At 38.1% G+C, this 25,163-nt stretch overlaps 1 protein-coding gene across 2 annotated transcripts; it reads left to right on the top strand.

Annotated features, from left to right (window-relative positions):
• The first annotated feature begins 1,279 nt into the window (after positions 1-1,279).
• Positions 1,280-24,851, top strand: GUF1 (GTP binding elongation factor GUF1). 2 transcript variants are annotated; one of them, XM_069790837.1, is made up of 18 exons: positions 1,280-2,021; positions 3,617-3,728; positions 5,308-5,456; positions 5,667-5,747; positions 7,453-7,530; positions 10,637-10,720; positions 11,219-11,283; positions 12,289-12,492; positions 12,947-12,991; positions 14,081-14,220; positions 15,508-15,631; positions 15,993-16,125; positions 17,649-17,792; positions 18,793-18,926; positions 20,434-20,535; positions 22,529-22,648; positions 23,469-23,505; positions 24,501-24,851. In XM_069790837.1, exons 1-18 carry the CDS (start codon positions 1,884-1,886, stop codon positions 24,636-24,638), a joined length of 2,028 nt encoding a protein of 675 aa, XP_069646938.1. In that variant the 5' UTR covers positions 1,280-1,883; the 3' UTR covers positions 24,639-24,851. The 2 variants fall into 2 exon arrangements, with proteins under 2 accessions (XP_069646938.1, XP_069646928.1); XM_069790827.1 differs by lacking the exon at positions 12,947-12,991.
• Positions 24,852-25,163: the final 312 nt, after the last annotated feature.

Below are 25,163 nucleotides of genomic sequence, written 5' to 3'. Positions count from 1 at the left end.
ATAGGATTGTTATGTATTTATTTACATTCTCTGTTATTGCACATGGGTAAGCCAATACCTATAATGCATCAAACTTAATCTGTGTGTAGCAGGAATGATGTTTTCCTCCAAATATGGCCGCTATATTATTATGTATGCTCTGGATCATGACTTGGGATTCATGGCTCCTGTCACACTCATTCTCCACTCAAGAACATACTTCTCTTTCCCTATATTTTCATGAATTTGCTGAAGGACTCTCTTTGCCCATTACTACCCAAATTCAATGTGATCAGCACAGCACAGTGGACTATGCTAGCAAATTCACTACTGCACGCTCCCAAGCCAGTATATGCAGAACTCTTGCACCCTCTGCACTACATATCAGATACTTTTATGCAGCCTTTTGAAACCAAATCATTGTAACTTAAAAAGGAGTATGAATTCTATATTGATATCCTGAAATTAAATCTCCATTAAATGGTTTCACCCTCAAAATATACTCCCTCTTGCTTTATTTAGCACATCTCTAGATTGTGAATCTGATAAAAATATGTTTTCTTAGCTAAGTGGTCTGCTGGCATTTCTGAAATATTTTATGTAGCTACAGCTGAAATCCTGATTAGATTGAGCAATTGAGAAATATAAAGCCAATACATATAAACTGAGCAGTGGCCCTACACCTGCGTGTTCTCCCAGGTCTGTGAAACCTTAATGCAAAATTGTGAAGTAAGGAAAAAACAGAGGAACATGCAGGCAGTAATAAAGCTAAACTAGGAAAAATACAAGCTAGAAAAATACCTGGAACAGACAATGCCAAGCCACGAAGACTTTGATAAAGAGCAACACACGGAAAACATAGCTGAGAACATGACGACATTCCTCTGCTTCTAGAACTTTACAAAGCACAACAGCGAAGGCCAGAACAGCCATGTGCTGGCAAAGCAGCAGACACGTAAGGCAACAGTTCCTTCTATAATGCCTGTAAACAAATATTTCAAGACAACAGCATTCTGTGCCTTGCAGCAGCACTGAGATTTTGCAATCACAAATGAAGCTGTTCTTGTGAGCACTTTCTTAGCACAAAGTTCCAAAACCTTGTAAAACTTGTAAAAATAGTTTGTGCTCTCTATAAATAATTAATGGTGCCTAGAAAAAAATACACAGGCAAGATGTCCCAGACACCGTTGTTGCTAGGCCATCACGTAACAGCAACGGGACCAAACTGCTGCACTGGTTTTGGGTTTTGGACAAACAGCCAAGGGGGAAGCCCTGCGGAGGCTCTCCTCTGAGACTTCTGCCCTGCTCAAGCCGCACTACGAGGCCGACGGAGGAGGCCCTGCGGGCACAGCTCGGACCCCGACGAGAACCCCTCCCGGCCGGGTCCTCAGCCGGGCCCGCCGCCCCGGCGGGGAGCCGACACCGAAGGTGCGGACAGCAGCCGCACACCAGCAGGCGAAGGCGCGGCCCGGCAGGCCGCAGGCCCCGAACGCCCGCAGCCTCCTGCGGCGAGGCTGGAAATCGGCTCCCGAGGCACACCGCGACCACCGGCGGGAGAGAGGCGGCCCGGGAGAGCGGAGCACGGCGGCATCGGGACCGCCCTCACGGGAGAGAGCAGGCGGAGCTCTGACCACTTCCGCCGCCGCCGGGAAGCGCTTCCGGCGCGTGAGGCGCCGCGTTCGGCGTGGCGACGGTTTAGTGTTCGCCTCGTGCCGTGGAGCTCGCCCTCCTCCCGCGCGTGGGGCGCGTTGCTAGGCGACGCCGGAAGGGCGAGGGCACGGGCAGGGGCCGGGGAGCTGTTGGGGCCGGGCCGAGGGGAGCGGAGCGTCGGCGGGCTGCGATGGAGGCGGGGGCTGCCGGGCGCCCCTCGGCGCTGTGAGCCCGTGAGCCCAGCCCCGAGCGCCATGGCCCTCGCCGGCAGGACGGCGGCGTGGTGGGCCCGGCTGCGCAGCCCCTGCCCCGCTGCCGCCCCGCTCTGCCTTCCGCCCTGGCTGCCGGCGGGGCCCGTGGCGTGCGAGCGGCTGTACAGCTCCCGCGGCAAGGTGAGACCGCGGGGCGGCTGCCCGGGAGGGGTGGGGGTGCGGGGAGTCGTTTGGGCTGCCCGAAGCTGGCCTGCAGCGGGTCCCCAAAGGCAAGGCGACGGTCCTGCGTGTAGAAGGTGGCCTTTCCCGACAGGCGATGTCGTCCTGGAGGAGCCGTTTCCCGCTGCGGGGGCGTTTGCGTCCCCTGGGCAGTAGGAGGACTTGCCGTTGCGAGCCGAGGCATGTTGCTTGCAAGGGACACGCCAGATAATGCTGCTTAATGCTGTGTCTTGAGGCTAGCAAAGAGCTCCGGGCTTGCATTCTTCTCTGCCTGGCCCGGAGCTGCCATGCGTAGCCTGTGTGAGAGAGAGGAGCTTTGTGTATATCTAAAATGGGCGACCAGAGTTTTTCAGTAAAGTGTTAACTGACTGCTACGAGGGGCCTCCTGGGTCTTGATGCTGGAAGTTTTGAAAAGCAAAGGAGTGTGGTATTAATTGGAAGGAGCAGGAATAACACAAAGAAAAGTTTTTTAGTGTTGGACCTTTATGTGTGCAAACCAAGGAAGTCAGGCTGGTTTTCTGCATGCCCTGGTTTCAGCTGGGATAGAGTTAACTGTCTTCCTAGTAGCTGGTACAGTGCTATGTTTTGAGTTCAGTATGTGAAGAATGTTGATAACACTGATGTTTTCAGTTTCAGTAGTGTTTAGACTATAGTCAAGGATTTTTCAGCTTCTCATGCCCAGCCAGGGCACCTGACCCAAACTGGCCAACAGTGTATTCCATACCATGTGACGTCCCATCTAGTTTAGGAACTGGGAAGTAGGGGGGCAGGGAATCGCTGCTCGGGGACTGGCTGGGTGTCGGTCGGCAGGTGGTGAGCAATTGCCCTGTGCATCATTTGTACATTCCAATCTTTTTATTACTACTGTTGTCATTTTATTAGTGTTATCTTTATCATTATTAGTTTCTTCTTTTCTGTTCTATTAAACCGTTCTTATCTCAACCCACGAGTTTTACTTCTTTTCTCGATTTTCTCCCCCATCCCACTGGATTGCGGGGGGAGTGAGTGAGCGGCTGCGTGGTGCTTAGTTGCTGGCTGGGGTTAAACCACGACACTGCATTATTTTTTTTTTTTAATTTAGCCAAGATAACTGTTAATCTGTAGCTTCCTTTCCCACAAAGTCTGCTTGCTCCTTATGACGAGTTCACTGCTACCTGAGCTGCTAGGTAACGTCACTCTATTCTTATCATGCTTGTGAAGAATGATGTCCTTAGTGGTCCCTTGAATGCAGTTTTTCTTAATCCCTAAGTTTAGTATTTTAACAAACTTGAAACCATTTTAAGTTTTCCAACTCCCTATATGCATAGGAATGTACTACCTTTCACGACGCTTTCCAGCATACATACTGATTGTTCAGAGTAATAATAAATATATATGTATGTATGACTAAAATGAAATGCTAGCATTTTAAACACTGATGACAATTTAAGTTTTTGTATCTCTGTTCAACCTATGCCTCTTCTAGAGAAGAGAGTTAATTCTTTTTTTAAAGGCCAAGTCATATTGTACATAGAGACTGTAACCATGGCTTACGAAAATGAATTTATGTTTTTCAGGAAAAATTAGATATGTTGATGTATCCTGTTGAAAGCATTAGAAACTTCAGTATTATAGCTCACGTAGATCATGGCAAAAGCACGCTAGCAGACAGATTGTTGGAAATTACAGGTAAGTGTTCTCATTTTATGATACCTTTTCTTGACGTGTAAGATGGCGTGTAAGTTTCTGTAGCTTTGACTATTACTAAAATTTCTAATATCTTTGGTCTTCTAGTGCCAGATTGCTTGTGCTTTTAGGCTGCCAGTTGTGTGGTGTTACAGATGTGAATATGATATACTTTCTTTCTGGTTGAGATCTGCCTGCCAGTAGGGGTAAGGAGGTGTGTAATTCACTCAAGGAAGTATGTATTTCAGAAGGAGACTGAAAAGGAGTGTACCTCCTTGTTCAAGATACTACTCCTGTAATTCCTGACCAATTGTCCATTAGACTGGTACACAGCAAGTTTATGATGTTTACTGCCAGTGTTTGGGGTGGACAGAATGGAACTGTCATGACCTAGGAGTTCTGGACAGAGTAGTTTTCAAAAGTGTTACTGAAACAGGGAGGAACTTCAGTTGCCTGTACTTAGATGAAAGTAATGATATGTCCTCTTGTGAGCAAACCATGAAGAGCTGGCTTTCATGGTGGTGAAGCTCACTGGTACTGAAGCTGATATGATGCTGTGTAGTAACTTTTAGAAAGGTACAGCCCTATGTTGATTTAGATTTAGTGTGTAGAATAACTGCTAGTAATTAAGTTTAATTCCATGGATTCTCAGCTGCTATATGGACTTGCTTTTTCCTTCACTCTGAGTATTGGTGAAGTTGTGTTACTTTCATCTTCAGAGGTATTTATTTTGTCCTCATCAGAGTGCTTCTTGGACTTCAGTGTTTTTATTTCTCTGTTACTGTTGAGCATAAGGAAAACTATCCCCCTTTTAAAGTGAAAGTGAGAAACAGAAGTGCTAAGGGATCTTTGTAACTGTAAGTTACTCTGAAACTAGGCTTTCCTTAGAAGAGAGAGGCAGAGGTTGCTTTAGACAGTTCTCTAAGGTAAGCTGTTAAGCAATTGCTGTATCTCCCAAGAGGAGACTAATTTCATGGCAGAGCTTAAATTAGCTACTTCTATATACTCTTTAGGAAGAGTCTTGATTTTCTCATTTAAGGGATGAGCAAAACAAAACTTGGGAGAGAAGCTTCTGATCAAAGTTATTCTTTATGATTAGCTCCTATGTGTCACAGTGGGCAATTTTACCTGATGCCTGTGATAGAATGGGGTTTTGAATTCAGGTCTGTCAAGCTCTATGATAATGCTTCGTTTGCACTTGAGATTGGCACTGGTTGGAGCTGTGGGCCATGGAGCTCCTCTCAAGTAATAGGAGGTGAAGTTTCTTTAAACATCAAAATTATTTAGCACTGAATGGAATCATTGCTACTTCTTAATATCTGATTTAGACTTACATGATGTTTTGTATCCTGCTTATTCAATATTTTATATAACTTCATATGTAAAAATTTATTTAACAAATGTTGAGTTGAAGCATAATTTTATTTTTAAATTAAAATCTAAGTTTAGTTTAATCAGATGGAAGAGCTTCGTTTACAGCTGCAAGTCCCATGTTCTCTTGGTTAATGGCATTTTCAAGAATTATTTATTTTGGGAGCTAATGTTTTAAATGAGGTAATAAAACTGTTTTTTTTTATCTTAGGAACAATTGCTAAAACTGACCGTAATAAACAAGTGCTGGATAAACTGCAAGTGGAACGTGAAAGAGGAATTACAGTTAAAGCACAATCTGCATCAATCTTTTACAATCATGAAGGAGTAAACTACCTCTTAAATCTTATTGACACGCCAGTAAGTTAAGTATAAACAATGTTTAAATTGCACAAAGCTAAATGTCTTAATATTTAAAAGTAGGAGATTTCTAGCTTCTTGTGTTTATTCAATTTATTTTTTTTTTGTAAGCATTGTGAACATATGTACAAATGGAAACATCATAATATAGAAATCTTTGCAAAAGACTCTAGAAATACCTGAAATTGTAAACATTTATTTTCTCCACAGGGCCACGTAGATTTCAGCTATGAAGTATCACGATCACTGTCTGCCTGTCAAGGTGTCATACTTGTAGTGGATGCAAATGAGGTGGAGTTCTTAATTCTTGTTTTCTACTTGGAATTTCAGCAATTTCTTTAATCTGCATTGTTTTGTGTTTTTGATCATCTGTAATACAAACTGATACTGGCAACATTAAAGCTAAAGGACACTATAAGCCAAATGTGAATAAATTTATTCTGGAAACTTGAGAAGTTTTATATCCACTGGATTAATGGGTTCTTGACTGATCTTTCAGAAGCAGGAGAGTGAGGGAGTAAAATGTTTGTAAGGTGATGCTCATAAATTTATGAAGTCTATACTAGGAGCGAAGTGAAATTAGAGATCTTAGTTGTACTTTTATTTGTACAGTGCTAGAAACATTTTGAAGAATCAGTTAACAGATGAATATGAGGATTATGGGATCATGATTTTAAATACGGACACATTCTCACAAAGTATTTTGATAATTTTCTCTATGGCATATTTATTATTGGATTGTACAAGGGTCAAATGAATACTACTTTTTTCCTTGTTAGACGAAAAAAACCCCAAAACCCCAACAACTAACTAACTTTCAATGCTTATGAACACTTGCTCCTTCCTAGCTTGATGGGCAAGCGGACTTCTTAAGTAAGCTTTGGTAATAAATATGTTTTCTAAATGTGCTGATGTTTTTATATTTATTGTGTATATATTTTTTATGTTATGTTTAAATATTACGTGATTGTTTGGTATTCAGTATTTGCCTTTAAGTCAGAATGCTTACACACTCAACTTTTTCATTATAATTGCTAATGTTTCTTCTGCCAGCCTGAATTCTGGAAGTAACTTTAAAGGTTTAGGTCTTCCATTCTTTGCATTCTATATATTTTTTTCTTTTTTTGGGGTGGGGTGTTTTTTTGTTTAATAAATGTTCTTTGCTTCTTCTTTACATTGCCTAAAGAGTTAGGCCCATATATCCATAATGAATATCCCCATATAAGTAATTTTCCACTTGATCTATTGTAAACAAAGGGGAAGACAACAAGTAACTTCTTTTTTTTTTCCTTCTCTTCCCCCTCACTCCCCCTTCTGCCCTCTCCTGTCCAATTGCGATATTAGGCTTTATACTCTCATTCATTAGCATCTCTATCTCTTTGTTTTCCCTTACCTGGTACTTGAATCTGGAAGGTAATCTTCCTTTTTTTCTAATGAGAGCTGTTCTTTTTCCATCCTTTTGAAAGAAATGTGAGGTACAAACGTTATAATCTGTTTTCTGTTTTGAAAATAACTGTAAGGTAAGTTGAAGGTATGTTCCTTCCCTCTGGAGCAACTACAGTCTTATTACCATGATAAACATCCCTTTTTCTTTGTCTTAGTCCATTTCTGAATAGTTTGTTGTGGACAAATCATCTGGTTTTTGAGGTACCTGTTATGATCTTTGCTATTCAAAAATAAATAACAAAAATATGTACTTGGTGCATAATGTATGCATAATACTGTGCTATCTATAAATAATTCCATGTAAGTGATCACACAAAGCATTATTAGTTCATTTACTTATATTCAGATTACAAGAAATGATAATTAGGAATGGGGTTTTCTTTCTCAGCAATGTGTATAATCAATAACCTTTACTTATTTTCCATCCCCCACATGGAGGAGTGGCTAGACTAGCGAAGTAATCTGTATAGTATGCATAAAAAAAAAAAAACCCAAACCACCAAAACTCAGGAAGATTCCATGTTAAACTTTTTTATTGCTTATTTTCTAGGGTATTCAGGCTCAGACAGTGGCAAACTTCTATCTTGCTTTTGAAGCACAACTTGCAATAATTCCTGTCATAAATAAGGTAATAAAGGTTTTAGAGTTTCATATTAAGTAGTTGGGTTGTTTAAATGTTTAGAAGATTGATAAGAAAAGTATTCTCAAATAGAAGTATATAATGAAAAAATAACTACAATGTAATAACTGTGTATTTACTGTCTGTTTAATATTTTACAGTAATTGTTGGAAACTTCAGTTTTTATTTCATAAATACATGTAGAAGCATTTTACAAGCAGCACTGAAAAAATATTGGAGTCTGTATGGTAAATAAAGATCAGAAGCATTGTGTAAATTGTATCTTGATAAGGAAATCTGAACCAGTTATCGTTTGTAAACAAATAAGCTTGATGCAAATGGGCTATGGTATGAAAAACATCTGACCACTTAGGTAATATTCAGTACTGTGTATTTTATCGTAATGAGAACAAGCTGAAGCTGTGGCATTCCAAGGTTTCAGATTGTCTCAATGTTAAATTCAGGTGAGAATGTCTAGCTGGTGTGGGCATTTGGGCATGAATGGCCAGAAAATTGCAGATTAACCTGCATGTGCTCTGCCATGCTCCAAGCAGGCTGGTTGTGATGCTGCCTTTGTACAGCCCCCATAATCCAAGGGGAAATGGTTAGCGGCCTGCTACACCACTTAGACACACACAAGTCCATGGGGCCAGATGGGATCTACCCAAGGGTACTGAGGGAGCTGGCAGAAGTGTTCACCAAGCCATTTTCCATCATTTATCAGCAGTCCTGGCTAATGGGGGAGGTCCCAGTTGACTGGAGGTTAGCTAATATGATGCCCATCTACAAGAAGGGCCAAAAGGAGGATCCAGGGAACTACAGGCCTGTCAGTCTGACCTCGGTGCCAGGGAAGGTTATGGAGCAGATTATCCTGAGTGCCATCGCACGGCACGTACAGGACAACCAGGGGATCAGGCTCAGTCAGCATGGGTTTATGAAAGGCAGGTCCTGCTTGACCAACCTGATCTCTTTCTATGACAAGGTGATCCACTTAGTGAATGAGGGGAAGGCTGTGGATGTTGTCTACCTAGGCTTTAGTAAAGCCTTTGACACTGTTTGCCACAGCATTTTCCTGGAGAAACTGGCTGCTCATGGCTTGGATGCATGTACTCTTCGCTGGGTAAAAAACCAGCTGGATGGCTGAGCCCAGAGGGTTGTGGTGAATAGAGTTAAATCCAGTTGGTGGCCATCACAAGTGGTGTTCCCCAGGGCTCAGTATTGGGGGCAGTTCTGTTTAATATCTTTATCAATGATCTGGATGAGGGGATCGAGTGCACCCTCAGTAAGTTTGCAGCTGAGACCAAGTTGGGCAGGAGTGTTGATCTGCTTGAGGGTAGGAAGGCTCTACAGAGGGATCTGGACAGGCTGGATCGATGGGCTGAGGCCAATTGTATGAGGTTCAACAAGGCCGAGTGCTGGGTCCTGCACTGGGGTCACAACAACCCCATGCAGTGCTACAGGCTTGGGGAAGAGTGGCTGGAAAGCTGCCCGGCAGAGAAAGACCTGGGGGTGCTGGTCGACAGCCAGCTGAATACGAGCCAGCAGTGTGCCCAGGTGGCCAAGAAGGCCAACGGCATCCTGGCCTGTATCAGAAACAGTGTGGCCAGCAGGAGCAGGGAGGTGGTTGTTCCCCTGTACTGGGCGCTGGTGAGGCCGCACCTCGAGTCCTGTGTTCAGTTTTGGGCCCCTCACTACAGGGAAGACACTGAGGTGCTGGAGTGTGTCCAGAGAAGGGCAACGGAGCTGGTGAAGGATCTAGAGCATGAGTCTGATGAGGAGCGGCTGGGGGAACTGGGGTTGTTTAGTCTGGAGAAGAGGAGGCTGAGGGGAGACCTTATCGCTCTCTACAGCTACCTGAAAGGAGGTTGTAGTGAGGTGGGTGCTGGTCTCTTCTGTCAGGTGGCTGGAGGTAGGATGAGAGGAAATGGCCTCAAGCTGTGCCAGGGGAGGTTTAGATTGGATATTAGGAAAAATTTCTTTACTGAAAGGGTTGTCAGGCATTGGAACAGGCTGCCCAGGGAAGTGGTTGAGTCCCCATCCCTGGAGGTATTTAAAAGACATGTAGATGTGGTGTTTAGGGACATGGTTCAGTGGTGGACTTGGCAGTGTTAGGTTTATGGTTGAACTTGATGATCTTAAGGATCTTTTCCAATCTAAATGATTCTATCATTCTACTAATCCTGCTTTTTGACAGATTTTTAGCAGCTGGGGTTTTCAAATTGGAAATTACGGATGAGAACAATTTAGAAGGCTGTCAGTGTGACCTTAGGTTGTCTTCTATTTGTACATACACACTCGCCTTAGTGATGTGTAACTTGTGTAATTTCTGTGTCACTTAGTTGACTCTTTAACCTGAGAACACTTAAGACTCCTATCTGTGGATAGGACGGTGTGTGGATAGGAAGGACTTAAATAATTTGGAATATATGTAACAATCCTGTAGCCTATCATAATTTAAATGTGCCAGTTTATGAACATTGAAATTCCTTCCATTTAAAATATTTTTTTTTTCTGGTGAATCTTTGAGTGGCTTTTTACAGAAATAACTTGAAACGTTCTTGCTATGATAATCCATATGTTTCTCCATGTGCTTTAGTGTTTGTTTTTTTTTCTTTTTGTTAATGATTACAGAGGAGATCACATGAGAAGCAGCTCGATATTTAAAAAAGTGTAGTCTTAAATGAAATCCAAATGTTGTGGTTTATACAATTTTTGTGGGCTGTATGATTGGAATCACAAGATTAGTTATTGCTTAGCTTAAATTAATTGCTTTTTGTAGATGTATGTTGTACTTAATGTTTGATCCTATAAACAGTATAGGTAACACTTATGCTTTCAAATTACTTTGTAAAATAAAAGATTTTTACCAGCTCTTGGACAAAGGTGTTTTGCCTAATGAAACAAAAAGTAGTCTAGTTACAGAGGGGATCCTTCCTGAAGTCAAGCAAGGAAGACTTTTTCTAAAATGAATCTTGATAAAGATCTTTTCCTGAAGACATCCAGTATTTACTCATAAATACATAAAGGTTCCTTGACTTGTATATTTGGAAGCTACGGTGCTGGATCACATGGAAGATGTGGTTGCCTGTATATTTAGCAGTTTGTTGTTTTTCAGATTGACTTGAAGAACGCAGACCCTGAAAGAGTTGAAAAACAAATTGAGAAGCTGTTTGATATCCCTGTAGAAGAATGTGTAAGGGTAAGATCTCTTGCAGTTTTATAAAATGGCTGATTGTATAACTATATGTACTTCTTAGCTAATGAAAGACATGTATATGTAGTAAAGCAACAGGGTGTCATCTGTCTGCCTGTCTTTGTCTGACATACATTAATTTCTTTAAAGATTGTCTCCTGGAAAACAAGAGTGGAGAACATACTTGTTGGTTAAAAATTCTAGTATGTCTTGATGAATGACATCAGATACATTTAAAATTATTTCTCATTGTGGGTCCATAAATTGTTTTCATTTTTATCCTAACCACAATTGCCATTCAGAAGAGAAAAAAAAGTTACAGAATAATTTATAATCAAATAACCATTTCATAGTAATAGCATTCTAAAGTGTTCTTCAGAGTGCTTTTATGGGTAGTAATATCTGTGGCCACCAAAACTGTCTAAGTAAACGTGACGCTATTTAATAGATACTGAATGAGTGTAGATGCATGTCTTATAAAATTGTTGTTGGACTTTTTTTTAGATTTCTGCTAAACAAGGAACAAATGTTGAAAAAGTTCTTCAAAAGGTCATTGAGAAGATTCCTCCGTAAGTCTGTATTTTGATTATGAACCATTGTAAAGTTAATTAGGAAACCGTGAGTTGCATGTACATGGTGGTAGTTTTGTACTTAATATTCATCTGATTTAAAGTCAATACTTTAGAGATGTGAGAGAAATCTAATGTTGGAGCTGATTAAGTCAGTTTCAAATTGCAAATCAGAAAAAATGACACCAGATTTGAGATGCCTTTTAAAAAATGAATGTGTGAATATCAGTAGACTTTATTCTTAAAAAGTGGGAGAGGAAAATTGAGTCAGTCTGTAATGAAAGATGAGAGGTAAGCCACTAAAGGTGATACTTATGACTGTTCATACAGCTTCCATGAAACTCAGTGTTTGAGGATGTGTGCTGTTACTCCTTTCAAACATTGCATTGTTAAAATGATAAAGGTAATTGAAATCTGTGGTGTTTAGAGTTTCATATCCTGAACACAACATTTAAAATAGACTTTTATCTAAGAACTTGATGACAAAGCTGCTAAATTACAGTTGTTTCAATCAGCATATTGCATTTCATTCTTTTTTTCCTACGATTAGCTAATAATTGTAGTCCTCATATTAGTTAATAATTATAGTTAAAAAAAATCCACAATGAAAATCTGAGATCAGGTTTCTGTGAAAGACGGCAAACCCAAAATATCAGTAGACTTGTTTTTAAACTCAGCTGTTGGAATGTAACTGTTGAATTTTTGTTGTCCCCCATAATATGATACTTTAAGCATCAGTTTCACCTGTTGTGAAATGGGTATGATGGATATGCATTTGTTTTTGTTCTGTTTGTACTGCTGTTGCACATGGGGGAAATAAAATGTAAAGATTTGCTGCATAATACATAGTGAAACACTGAAATTATGTCTGGTATGTATTTACTGAAAATTACTCAGTTGTTTTATCTATATTAATATGAAAGCTTTGGGGAGGGGATGCTTGCTCATTCAATATTGAATGAAAAACACATTGCTTAATATTTTGTTTTAAATTTTTTGTGACAGACCCCAATGTAATACTGCTGATCCATTGAAAGCCTTAGTGTTTGACTCCACCTTTGATCACTACCGAGGCGTCATAGCTAACATCGCACTCTTTGGTGGGGAGATTGAGAAAGGGCATAAAATTGTGTCTGCACACACAAAGAAAAGATACGAAGTTAATGAAGTCGGAATTCTGACTCCAAATGAACAGCCAACGCATAAGCTGTAAGTAAAAATTTCTTACAGTGGAACAAATCATAAATTGATATAAGATACAAAATCCTGCATTTCTGTTTGATTTTTGCTTTGAATGGTAAAGGCTGGGAGATATGTGGGTTTTTTGTTCTTGTTCTTTGGTGGTGGTGTTTTTTATGATTATTGTTTGTAATTTAATGCTTGCTGTCAGTCTCTTTCATTTTGGGCATACTGAGGCAGAAGCTTTTGGGGACTGCCTTTTGGGCAGTGCTAGGGGGAGGAAGCCATTCTATCATCTATAGTACATGGAACATCTGGACAGCTAGTTGTTTTTTTTAAAGACTAGCATTTGATCCTCTTATTCAGCTGTCCAATTTATTTCTAGGAACTACCTTGTTTGAGAGTGGAAGGGAATGGGGCTTCATCTTAGTTATTGCTGCAGCATATTTTGAGGGTGAAAACTTAAAATCCATGAATTCAACACCTTCCAGAAACTGGCTCCTTATGGCAGCAGTGGGAAGAAAATCAGGTACTTAGAATTAGTGGAGAAGCTTTATCAGTTTGCATCCAAGTATGTGTTAATGACTTTCCTGGGAGATTCTCAGTGAGATTACGTTATTGTGTGTGGTGGGTTGAACCCAGCCAGCAACTAAGGACCCAACCAGCCACTTGCTTACTCCCTCAACCCCAGTGGGATGGGGAGAGTATTGGAAGAGCAAAAGTGAGGAAAGACTCCTGGGTTGAGATAAAGACAGTTTAATAAGTGAAGGAAAAAGAAAAGAAATAAAAACAAGTGATGCAAAGGCAATCAATTACTCACCACCTCCCACAAGCAGACTGATGCCCTGCTAGTCTACAAGTAACAGCCACCTTGGAAAGACTACACTGCTTGTTTTTTATTGCCAAGCATGATGTTATGTGGCATGGAATGTCCCTTTGGTCAGTTCAGGTACTCTGTCGTGGCTTTGCCACCTCCCAGCCTCTTGCCAACCTCTAGCCTATTTGCTGCGAGAGCAGAGTAAGAAACAGAGAAAGCATTCACATTGTGCAAGCACTATTCAGCAATAGCTAAAACATTGGTATGTTATCAACACCGTTTTAGTTATGAATCTAAAATGCAGCACCATATGGGGCTGCTATGAAGAAAGTTAACTCCATTTCAGCCAAAACTAGTACACTGTGTTTTAGTGTATCAGCCATGGGTTCCTCTCCTAACGGCATTATGTGCTGATGGAAGGCATTTGTCTTTTGTTGTTTCTGCCACTTAGTGTATGAGGCTTGCTGTGCTGGCAGCTGGGATCTGTTCTGGTTCTGTCTGAGATGCCTAAGAACTTCCCTCTAGCTACAGCCTTCAAACTGGCAGTAGCACAGAATTCAAAATCCAGAACTATAAATGTACTGTTTAACTGTAACAGAAATAGAGCTACTTGAGTCAACAGATCGCTTGTCCCTTGAGACAAAGCTCACAACTCAGAGGAGAAACAACTTAAGTCTGGCTTATGGGCTTTTAGGTGGGGTGATTTATTTGCATTTCTGATTGAGCTAAGTCAAGTGGGAAGAATAGTGGAAATACTGATAATGCCAAGAAGCATGTCCATATAATGCCAATTTTATTTAGATATGCTGGACAGGTGGGCTACCTGATTGCTGGAATGAAAGAAGTAACAGAAGCCCAAATAGGAGACACACTGTTTTTGTATAAACAGCCAGTGGAGCCTTTGCCTGGCTTTAAGTCAGCGAAGCCAATGGTTTTTGCAGGTGAGGAGTAAACTGATATGAAGTGGAATTACTTCTTTCTAGTAACAAGAGTAAGAGAGCTATTAGAGCTTTTAAAAGAACATACGTGTATATTAAGAGTTGTGAGGATTAGAAGTTTAGCAAAGTTAAGCTAAGAGGTGTGTCATTTATGTAGTGTCGTGTCATTTTCCCTGTGACTTAACAGACAGGATTAATAATAGTTGCAGACTGGTTTTATATAAATACAAGACTAAAATGTATTTTTAGCCATGATTATTATTATTATTTAGCCATTATTATCAATAGCTTCTAATGCCAGTAAACTCTTGATAGCTTGAAAAGGGTTGAGGCTTTAAAAAACTAAGTCCATTTTGGGTAATTCTTCACCTAGATAATCAGGTTTTCATAATTATTGTGACTTTTTTTTTTCTTTTAAAAATTAGCAGCTGTTTCTTTTCCATTAAACATGGTGAACTGCCAAAGCTAATATTCGGAATGGTTCTGTAAAATACTTGACTTTTTAAGCTTATATAGTTCTGTTGAGCTGTTTCCACCAGCTTCAGTAACTACTACAAATACTATGGAAGATGGCTTTAGAAAGAACTAAATTCTGGAAATCACTTTCTAGACTTGTGAGGGTATGTGTAAAACTCACTTGAACTGTCTTGTGGAGATTAGGTGGTCTGTCAGTGAATATAGAAAAGTGTAATCCTGTAAATAATGTTTTTTGTATGCACATGTGTTGCTTCTTGGTGTAGAGCAATGAACATTTTCTGAACACACGGTCATGTGAAAAGTGATACAGTAGAATCTATTTCAGGTAGTAATTATAGAGAGAGCTGCTTTTATTAGTTTCAAAAAATATAGAAACATTTGCAACTTTGTTAGATGTGGCACTTTTTTTTGCTGTTCACTCTTATCTTTGAAGGAGCATCTCAGTGAAATTTGTTTATTCAGTTATGCTTAAGCTGTATGTTTACACCCAAGCCCTGCAAAACAGTGGTTTTACTAAATTGTGCATCTTCCACAACTGTGAAGGATTAGATGAGTACAGTATCCCTACCATTATGGTTTGAATGTTAATTCCTGTTCTTATGAGATAATGTAGAACTTTGTTACATTTTAACTAATTGGGGGGGAGGGAGAAAAAAAATTCCTTACATTGTTTTTCACATTTTAAAGTTGGAACAGAAAGTAAGCTATTTCTGATTTTACTACTGTGTTCACTGTAAGAGGCATATTTGAAAGCTAAGTACACACTAGATAAAGCTCTCTATCACATAAATTCTATCTAATACGTTTTGACAGGAATGTATCCTGTAGACCAAACAGAATATAATAATCTCAAAAGTGCTTTGGAAAGGCTGACATTGAATGACTCCAGTGTAACTGTTCATCGTGACAGTAGCCTTGCCTTAGGAGCTGGATGGAGGTGAGGCTTTTATACTGCTTTCATTTTTGGAATGGTTCATAAATTGAGGATGCAAGTTTAAGTTAGCTGAAGGTCAAATTAAAATGAATTCAAGATTAGGAGCTTTAATTCAAATTAATGATAGGTAAAGATCAAAAGCATTCTTATGTTCTGTACTCGCGCAGAGTATGCAATTTGTTGTGATTGATAGTTTTTGTTCTCAAAGACTCATACTGTTCAACTGTAGGATCATTTTGAGATTGTTTGCTGTGCCTGATACTGCCAGACTAGCAGTGTAAACATGCTGGGGAGGGGGGAACCAACACTGTGAAATTCCAGGGGATATAAAAATACTTTCACCAACAGGATATTTTTTTCGCAGGTTGGGTTTCCTTGGTCTTTTACATATGGAAGTTTTTAATCAACGTTTGGAGCAAGAGTATAACATGTCTGTTATTTTGACTGCACCTACAGTTCCATATAAAGCTATTCTTTCCTCAGCAAAGTTGATAAAGGTATGTTAAAGTTATTACAGCTTTATATAAATAGCAGCTTAAAAGCCTCCTATAATAAACATGTACACTTTTTCTTTTAATGTAGACTTTATTTTATGGCAAATGTTAGAAACACCAATATTTAACTTAAAACTTTTTTTAACTGATTTTTTTTTTTTTTTAAGAAGAATGTTAACTTTCCTTCCTCTTTCCACCTCAAGCACTCTCATTTTACGCCTTATACTTGCCCTTGATACAAATGGGAATAAAGGACACATTTCTTGCTGTATTCTTTTAAGTGCATACTGACTGGAACGAGTTTAAAGCAGGTGAAATAATCTTCCAGGTTTTATCAGTCAGAAAACATTAACATTTTTAGGAATAGCTTGTAATGCTACTGTAAGACTGGCAGGGGCTGGTGAAGACAAGTAAGTTTTTGATCACAGTGAAATAGCCATGTGCAAACTTCATTGAACTGGGTGCAAAAAAAATTACTGTGCGCTTGATTTTGGGAGAGAGAGGTGGACTTACGAACACCTGCTGAAAGGAGACTGTAAATAGGCTGGCTCATTATTATCCAACATGTACCTCTAAACATGACAGAAAATCTGTAAATTCGAAACAGGTTGTATAAGAAAGGTTGCTGTACTTGCAAAGCGTAAGGCATAGACCCTTTCTCTCCAGTTGTTTTGCTTTCTTTCTTAGGCAGTGTAGCAGCAATGAATGAAGTAGTAGACACCTTTGGTGCATAAGTGATTCTGGATTGCTGATGTGGGACGCTGTTTTCAAACAGTGCTGGAAGTTAGGTCATTGTTCAAGGACACTGCCTTGTCAGTGGAAGTGATATAATCACTTGCTTTGGTGCGTGGAGGAGGTTGTATGTACATAAGAAGCATGACCTTCCTTTTATCCTTACTTCAGAAGGATAACTCCAGCCCCTATCGGGATGTTGGACTACAAGAAATAGGTAATGAAAGCACTTGCACAGGAATCAAAAACTTAATTTCTAAGCCCACTTCAGCCTGTAAGGGAGCCTGAACCCGAAGTCCTATTTAGAGAAGAATGTCCGCATCACCAAACTGCAGAATACTTGGAGCAGGTCTTTTCTTGAAGCTGTGTCTTATACCTCACAGGATCAGGATGGAGTAAGAAGAAAGATCCTTGCTCTGCAGGCAAGAGAGAGGTCGAAAGATGGACAGAAAGGCTTTTTTATTTCTAACTCTAGGTTGTAGTCCTAGTTCTAAGCAATTCTTCTGTTTAAAATTCACTGGATAAAATGCTTAAAAACTCGTTTTCCTAGTGAAAGTAATTCCTATAATTCTTCTATATAATAATATTTAAAGATATGCTGATGAGGGACTTCTGTATGCGATGTTGAAATCTCTTAAAATTGTGCGTGGTATAAATTTGGGTTGCATAATTCGCATGTGTTTCCAAGCAATTGAAACATTTTTTAGCATTTTTTCAGTGCTGTTTTTGTCTCCTTCAGTGTTCAGTCTACTTATTTCAAGATTACAGTATCTGTTTTATTTGTTTGTTTTCAGGAGTATGGTAAAGCAGAGATTACTATTATTAACCCTGCTCAGTTTCCTGATAAACTTTCAGTATCTGAATATTTAGAGCCAACTGTTCTTGGTACTATTGTAACACCTCATGAATATATTGGAAAAATAATCGCTTTGTGTCAGGTTGGTATATAGTTTTAGTTTTGTCATTTGTATTTCTTAAGCTCGCCATATCATCATTAAAGTGAAGATACTAGATATTTGTACTTAAATAGTATCTTTGACAGTAATAATTAAAGTATTTTTTATTTCAAGAATATTTAAACGTTAAGTGTAAAATTTCTTCTGAACTACAAACTCCGTATAGTGAAAGTTAGTGATGAAGCTCAGTGACAGTAAAGTACTTAGTCAAGCATCCTGCACTAGACAAATTCATAGCTACTTCTGTTTTCCTGAAAGAATGGAATCTGCAGCAGGGGAATAAGATCTATTGGTTTTTAGAAGTATATTCATGGAAATACAGCTTCTGTCAATACTTTACTGAGGCTTCATATATGTTTTCAGTACTTCACTGGAGTACATTTATGATAGTGATGGCCAAACACATTTCTCCAAGTGTATTTGGAATAATTTTAACAAAATGTTTTAATTGTTATACATATTGAATTTATATAATTTCTTACAATATTTTAACTTTTCAAAATACATAATACACAAGAGTACAGTACTTGTATGTCCATACAGTGAAGTATAAGATCCATTAAAAAGAATTCCTAAAATAACTTTGAAGAACACCCTCCTGGCAGGAAAGAAGATGAGCCTGTGAGTCCTACTGTGTAGTACTCCAATGTATGTGAAAATCTAACTTCAGTGAGACTTTATTGACAAATAATTATACATTTAAAAGGCAGCAGTAAGCAGAAGCTGTTAAGGATTTCAGAAATTCAGATTTTAGAGAGGGTAGACTTGAATAATTTGTCCAGTTAAGTTACAACCACTTCACTTATGACAGTGCTGCAGTTTGTTCTGGGACTTTAGCAAACTACCAATAAGAAAGTTACTTTGGGGCTTGAAGTACAGGAGTTCTCTTGTGTAACTGGATAGCTGTTTATTTTAATTAGCTTTGTATTTATTTTTAGAAAACTTCTGTTAAGGGGAACTGAAACAATTTTTATTTGTCTAGGATCGTAGGGCAGTCCAGAAGGATATGTTGTACATTGATGAACGCAGGGTTATGCTAAAATACCTCTTTCCACTGAATGAAATTGTGGTGGATTTTTATGATGCTCTTAAGTCTCTGTCTTCTGGTTATGCAAGGTAACTACCTCCTTTGTACCTGCTTCACCTTGCCCCCACCCTGGACCCTGAAGAGAGGGGGGACGGGGACGGGGGACGGGACAAAAAAAGATCTGAGGAGAAGATATGGAAGGGCACAAGTGAAGAATATTCTTTTATGATGATGCTGCAAATCAAGTCTTACTTCACCTTTAATGAAGTAGACTCACTGTGAAAATTGATGGAAATACGTCTTGAAAAACACTAGAGTGCATCACTACCTAATATTAATTTTCTTTGGTGATACATGTATTTTTCAGGTGTGACATATGAAGCGGCACATATAAGTAAGATCTAGATGGTTCTTACTTGTCTGAAGTGACAATGGGCATTTTCTATCAAAGGAATCACTGAAAATTTACTTCTTATTGTATTGTCTCTTGGTGGAAAAGGGAAAATAACCAAATACTGATTCTATAGCTAGTAAAAAGAATCAATTAACTATATTTAAAATGACAATTTACTTACATGCTTTATTATTGGAATAAAGTAAATCATCTGTATTTTGAGACAAAATGTTCTGCTGTGGGTAGTTTCTATAAATTCAGAGGCTAGAACAATGCTGGGTTTCCTTTGATACAGGCATGATTGCAAACAATGTTGCCTTGTCTTATTTCTTGATTTTTATTTCCTAATTGACTCCCTCATGTTGCTTGTGTGTTTAATGCTCTCAATAATCATACTTCTGTTATATGGTTCTATTCACACAACTATGGTTTATCTAAGCCAATTAAGACAGAATTACTTTCAAATACTCTCAAAGGATTTTTTTCCCCCTTTGTTCTGGTATTTCTGACCAGGTTAGTGCTATTGGCATTCTCCACATTTTTACTTACATACAAGATATGTATCTATATCTATCAATATATATGTAAAAAATACATATATATTTGCATCTCCTCCATTTTAAGAACTTTTGCAAACTGACACACAGACAGCAAGGCCCATACCTACCAAAGGAGAAATAGGGTTTGGAAATGAAGAGGAAAACTTCATTGTCAGAGAGGATGATAATAGGGGTCATATAAAAAGTCTGTCAAATGAGAGGATGAAAAGAAAACAATCCAGTGTTAGTATTTGATTTGTGTGACATCAAGGATGTTTACTGTTTAAAAGCTGTGTTGAAGGGTTCTGTTGCCTGGAGCTTTAGGGAACTTCTAGCTGATAGAAAAGAAGTGTTTGAATAAACACTTTAAGAGATTGTAGCAAGAATGTAGATTGTCGATTGATTTAACTTTGATCAGTAGCTGGAAGACAGGATGATGACTTCTGCTGCCTTGGAGATGAGATTCATCTGCAGTAAATTTCTAGTCCAGTCTTGCATAAGGGAGACATACTGAGAGACTATTAAAAACTGTGCTCCTATTTTAATACAAAGTGTGAGTGTTTTATTAAGAAATGTGTCTAAAATTTAAAATTTATGGAACAAAGAATGCAGAATATAATTTTTTACAAAATCATCACTAACTTTTAAACTCCTTTCGTTTAGTTTTGATTATGAAGATGCAGGGTACCAGGCAGCAGACCTTATCAAAATGGATATTCTTCTAAATGGAAATCCAGTTGAAGAACTGTCAACGATCATACACAAGTAGGTTGACTGGATTCTCTGCTCCAAAGAAATAAGACTTCCTATTAATATACAGTGAAAACATATGTACGTATCACTAATATATGACAAATATGTATGAAAAGAGCATTGAGGATTTCACCACATCACTACTTTTTGAGATGATCTGAAAAAGAGAGGCACTTAAGTGCTAGATACACTTTTGTGGTAATGTAGGGCAGAGGGCAGAAGGAAATGCAAAATGCCTATCTTTTAAGGAGCTGGAAAAATTTAAATACAGACCAGTCTAGGAGATGCCACATGAATCGTTTATGGTACTTATTATTTAATGCTGAAAAACTGGAAAAAAATTTGATTTTATGCTCCCAATAATTCCTGTTCTATGGAAGTTTGTTGTTATCTTGTCTCCAGCCAGAGCACCAGGAGTAAGTAAATATTTACTGGATGTAATTAACTCATTTTTTTTGCTAAAATGATTCAGTTTCCCTAAGTTTCTCGGGAATTACTGTTTTGCTGGTGAGAATAATGTCTTCATGTTTCCAGCCTCTCCCCTTGCTTTCTTCCTACAAAGTCTTTATAAGGCTCCCTTCTGTAACTTCAGCATCCCTTTCTAGTAATCCTGAGGTCAACTTTTTCAGGGTTTGGTTTGGTTTCGTTTTGGGTTTTTTATTGTCCTTCTTAAAATACTAATTTGTAGTTGCTAAAAATTTGTATATTTTCATATTTTTTACATAACTGCAATCCTGAAATCCATGGAATTCCTTAACTTCAGAAGGTCAACATAGGAAAATAAAACCATTACTTTGTTCAGAAAGATCATGGGCTGGAGTGGAGCAACTCTCTCTTATATATGTGCTACTTAATGTGTTTTTCATAAATACACAGTGTTTAGCAGTCTACCTGCATCTCTTTGAAAAGATGCAAAATAGAGTGGCCAGCCTTGCAAAAGTTAGTTATTGCTTTAACATGTGTTTCTTGATCAGTTTAGCTTACACTCCTGAACTGTTTTGCTCAATAAAGCTGATGATAGCCTTTCTTTTAGCTTTAGATTACAAATTATTTTTTAACTTGTAGTCAGAATTCATTCTGCTCCTGCTTCAGTTATTCTCAGCGTCCTCTCACTGTAAATAGACTACATCTGTCTATGTAAAAAGAATTATGCTGAATTACATTTACAGAGAAAGACTTACCAAGATTACTGTAAGTTCAGTATTAAACTAGCTGTTGTTATTTGTCCTAATTATACAAATAAATATGTGTATCTTCTAAAACTGTAATGCTTAATGAACATTACTTAAGTACTTCATGCTTAAACTGTTTGCTTTATACAGGTAGCAAGGAGTCACATAGTTGAAAATAGTTGTACATGTTTTCATGTAGCAGCTGTATGTTGCTAAAAAATATACGCTAAATATGGATGTGTTTAGAGAGAAGAGACCCATTTGTTTCCAATGCCTTATGAAAGTATCTGTTTAGTAGCTTTTTCAGACCTTCTGTCATTTTCTCTTTCCAAAACCTTGAAGCATATGCAGATGCTGAATATAGTTGGATAATTTTTATTAGCAGATGACAGGAGTACATTAAAATGTTTTGGGTTTTTTCTTATTATATAAAACCAGATGTTTTAAAAATATTTCTGTAATATGTAGATCTTTTGACCTTTCGGGCCTACAACCAATGAAAATCCTCCTTAACCTTCTAGTTTAAAATTGCACTTGAAGCTGTGACAGTATTCAAAATGGCTTCAGTGTGATAGGTAAGCAGGGTGTTTATTATAAATATTTTAAATCTATTTGAAGACCTTCTGTTAATGCAATGTTACCACCCGTTTCATACAAACAGGTGATATAGAGAGACCACTCATTAGATGTAAAATTATGATTTGATCAGCTTATCTTTTGAGTTAAAAAGAGGAAAACCTCTACTAAAATCCATTTAAACAGTTTGGTCTATGGCTGTATTTTTGGGGTTGTATTAACTCTTTCTGAAAACAACTGGTGACTTTCTTTTTTAGTGATAAGGCATATGCTACTGGTAAATTCCTGTGTGAACGTTTAAAAGATGCTATACCGAGACAGTTGTTTGAAATAGCCATCCAGGCTGCTATTGGCAAGAAAATCATTGCAAGAGAAACGTAAGTGAAGCCCTTTTGTTCCCACTCTTGTATGTGTTACTGGACCTTTTGGGGGGTGGGGAGGGAAGAAACACCAAACATTTGAGCTGTTACTATGACTAAGGACTCTGTATAAATTTAATTGAAAAAAAGTATTTTTATTTTACATTGTTTATGGTCATCATTGCATTTAGTGGGTAGAGTATAACTTGCAACACCCATGTGTCCGCTTCCTCTTTGGCAGTGGAAAAAGTTTCTTACTGCTGAAAAAAATTAGCTAGTTGTGGAATAGTTTAATCTCTGGGAGAGTCAGCAAAAAAAAAGAACTGAAGTGTGCTGTTCCAAAGGAAGTATGTTGCAAGCTGAACACACAACTATTTCTTAGCAGCACTCACTTCTTTTAGAGCAAACTGTTTCCTTGATGTTGTGTTTCTTGTCACGTTTTTGCTGCTGCTGTTAAAATAGGATCTAAATTGTGGTAAAAGAATTAAAGGTAGGGATCTAAGCAGAGGTGCTGTAAGAATATGTGTGTACATATCTATATGCACACACATATGTAACACTGTGAATCACAGCAGAAATCCTAGATAAAAAAGAAAGATTGTAATTTTTATGTAATATTATACACCTTAAGGGGTATTTCTAGAATTGAGAAATGTGAATTAAGACTTCTGTTTAGAGCTTCATCTTCTGTATACAAAACATGAAAATGTCATGATTCCAATCCATCTTACAAAACTAGTGGAAAAACAATGCTTAGCATTTTGACAACTCGGTATTTAGCTTCACATATAGGAGAAGCTCTAATGTGTTAATGTATATATTGTACTCTATTTTACAGGCTGAAAGCTTACAGAAAAAATGTTGTGGCAAAATGTGTAGGTATTTTTTTTTCACTTTTTTAAATGAAACACAGCAAGGACATGTTCTGCTTGTGCTCCTGAATGTCAATGGAATATTAACAGATACTTTTAAGCTTTCATTTTAGAATTCAACGCATGTAACGTCTAGTTGCAGCTTGCAGTAAGAGTGGATCAGAAAGAGTAATGGCTTTTTCAAAATTACACACTTAAGAGTGAACTCGGCAGAGCGTGTCTGTGATCACTCCTGTCTCCTCACCGTTTTCTATTAGTTGTAGATATATAATAAATGTGTGTGTGTGTGTACACAAACATATGTGTAACTTCACGTTTCTTAAATTATGTTTTTCAGGTGATTTAAGAAACTGTAAAAGGTGCTTCTTTAGAGACTTGATTGTGATTAGACTTTTACTTGGGTTTTCAGTAATACATCATGATAAGGCCTTAAATATGCAATAGTTGCCTATCAACAAGACTCAACAAAGCTATAGAAAAGTGTGATGCCTCTTACTTGTCTTATATGTAGCTCTCTGAAGCAAACATGTTGGAAAAAAATTAAACAAGTGTCCCTTTCTCACAACTATTATAGAATTCTTCTGCTAGGCACATATGTGGGATGGTGTTTGTTCAGCATTGTACTAAGGGTTCAGTTAATTTATCTAGATGTAAGCACCTAGTGCTAGTCAAGATGCCACAGCGTATCTGAGCTGGCATCCTGCTGCTATTCCAAAGGGATTTAGATATCCTCCTATAGGTTGTGTCTAATGTTAGCCAGGCTTATGTGAATGTATACATTTAGGTAACTGAATTCAACCCTCAGTTGTCCAAATGAACATGCTTACTTGCTCCCTTGTTAATTAGTAGCCTTTTGGCATTACCATTTGGAGTATAAAATAATCTTTTGTCCTACTATAACTAGCCTTTCTAACTATTTTTAAGCCCTTGAGTTTAGTGTTGCTGAAATGTACTGTAGTTGCATTTAAGCTTACTAAAACATCTTTTCCTTTTCATAGTATGGTGGAGACATTACAAGAAGAATGAAGCTTTTAAAGAGGCAGGCAGAAGGGAAGAAGTTGATGAGAAAAATTGGCAATGTGGAAGTACCAAGAGATGCCTTTATACGTGTTTTAAAGAGACAAACTGACAAATAGAGATCAGTGACGTGCAGTTGATTATTCTCTCAACTTTTTGTAGACAGTAGCATAATGAGCTAATGTATAATTTATCACTGTGAGAGGGAACATATTTGAGTTTAAGTGGTGTAAATTAAATATATGTGGGAAATAAATTGAAAGGACTATGTACTTAAAATGTACAGATACTTGTAGATTATTATGAAATTAAAGTTATTTCGCTTGACTGAATCCAGAAGATTTCATTGTATTGTTTTTCATTGTATTTCATTGTTTTCATACTTTTAACACTTAAATTTTAACATAATTATGTTTTATTTTTGCATTGCAAGTCTTTGTATGAGAGGTATGTATAGACAAACAGTGCTGGTTTTTTTTCTAAAAAAAAAAACAACCCAAAGTTTGAACTATTGCCAAAAAAATTTCAAGCTACTTCCTGTTTTACTTTCTAAAATTGCTGTTGTCAGGAAATCATGATGATACTGGGACATCACACAGGAAAAACTAATCATGACTTTTTTTAATGTACCATACTATTTATTT

Source organism: Haliaeetus albicilla, chromosome 1 (genome assembly GCF_947461875.1).
Source record: "Haliaeetus albicilla chromosome 1, bHalAlb1.1, whole genome shotgun sequence".
Lineage (NCBI taxonomy): Eukaryota > Metazoa > Chordata > Aves > Accipitriformes > Accipitridae > Haliaeetus > Haliaeetus albicilla.
The sequence above is the reverse complement of the archived record's forward strand: the minus strand, read 5'-3'. Positions and strand labels throughout refer to the sequence as shown.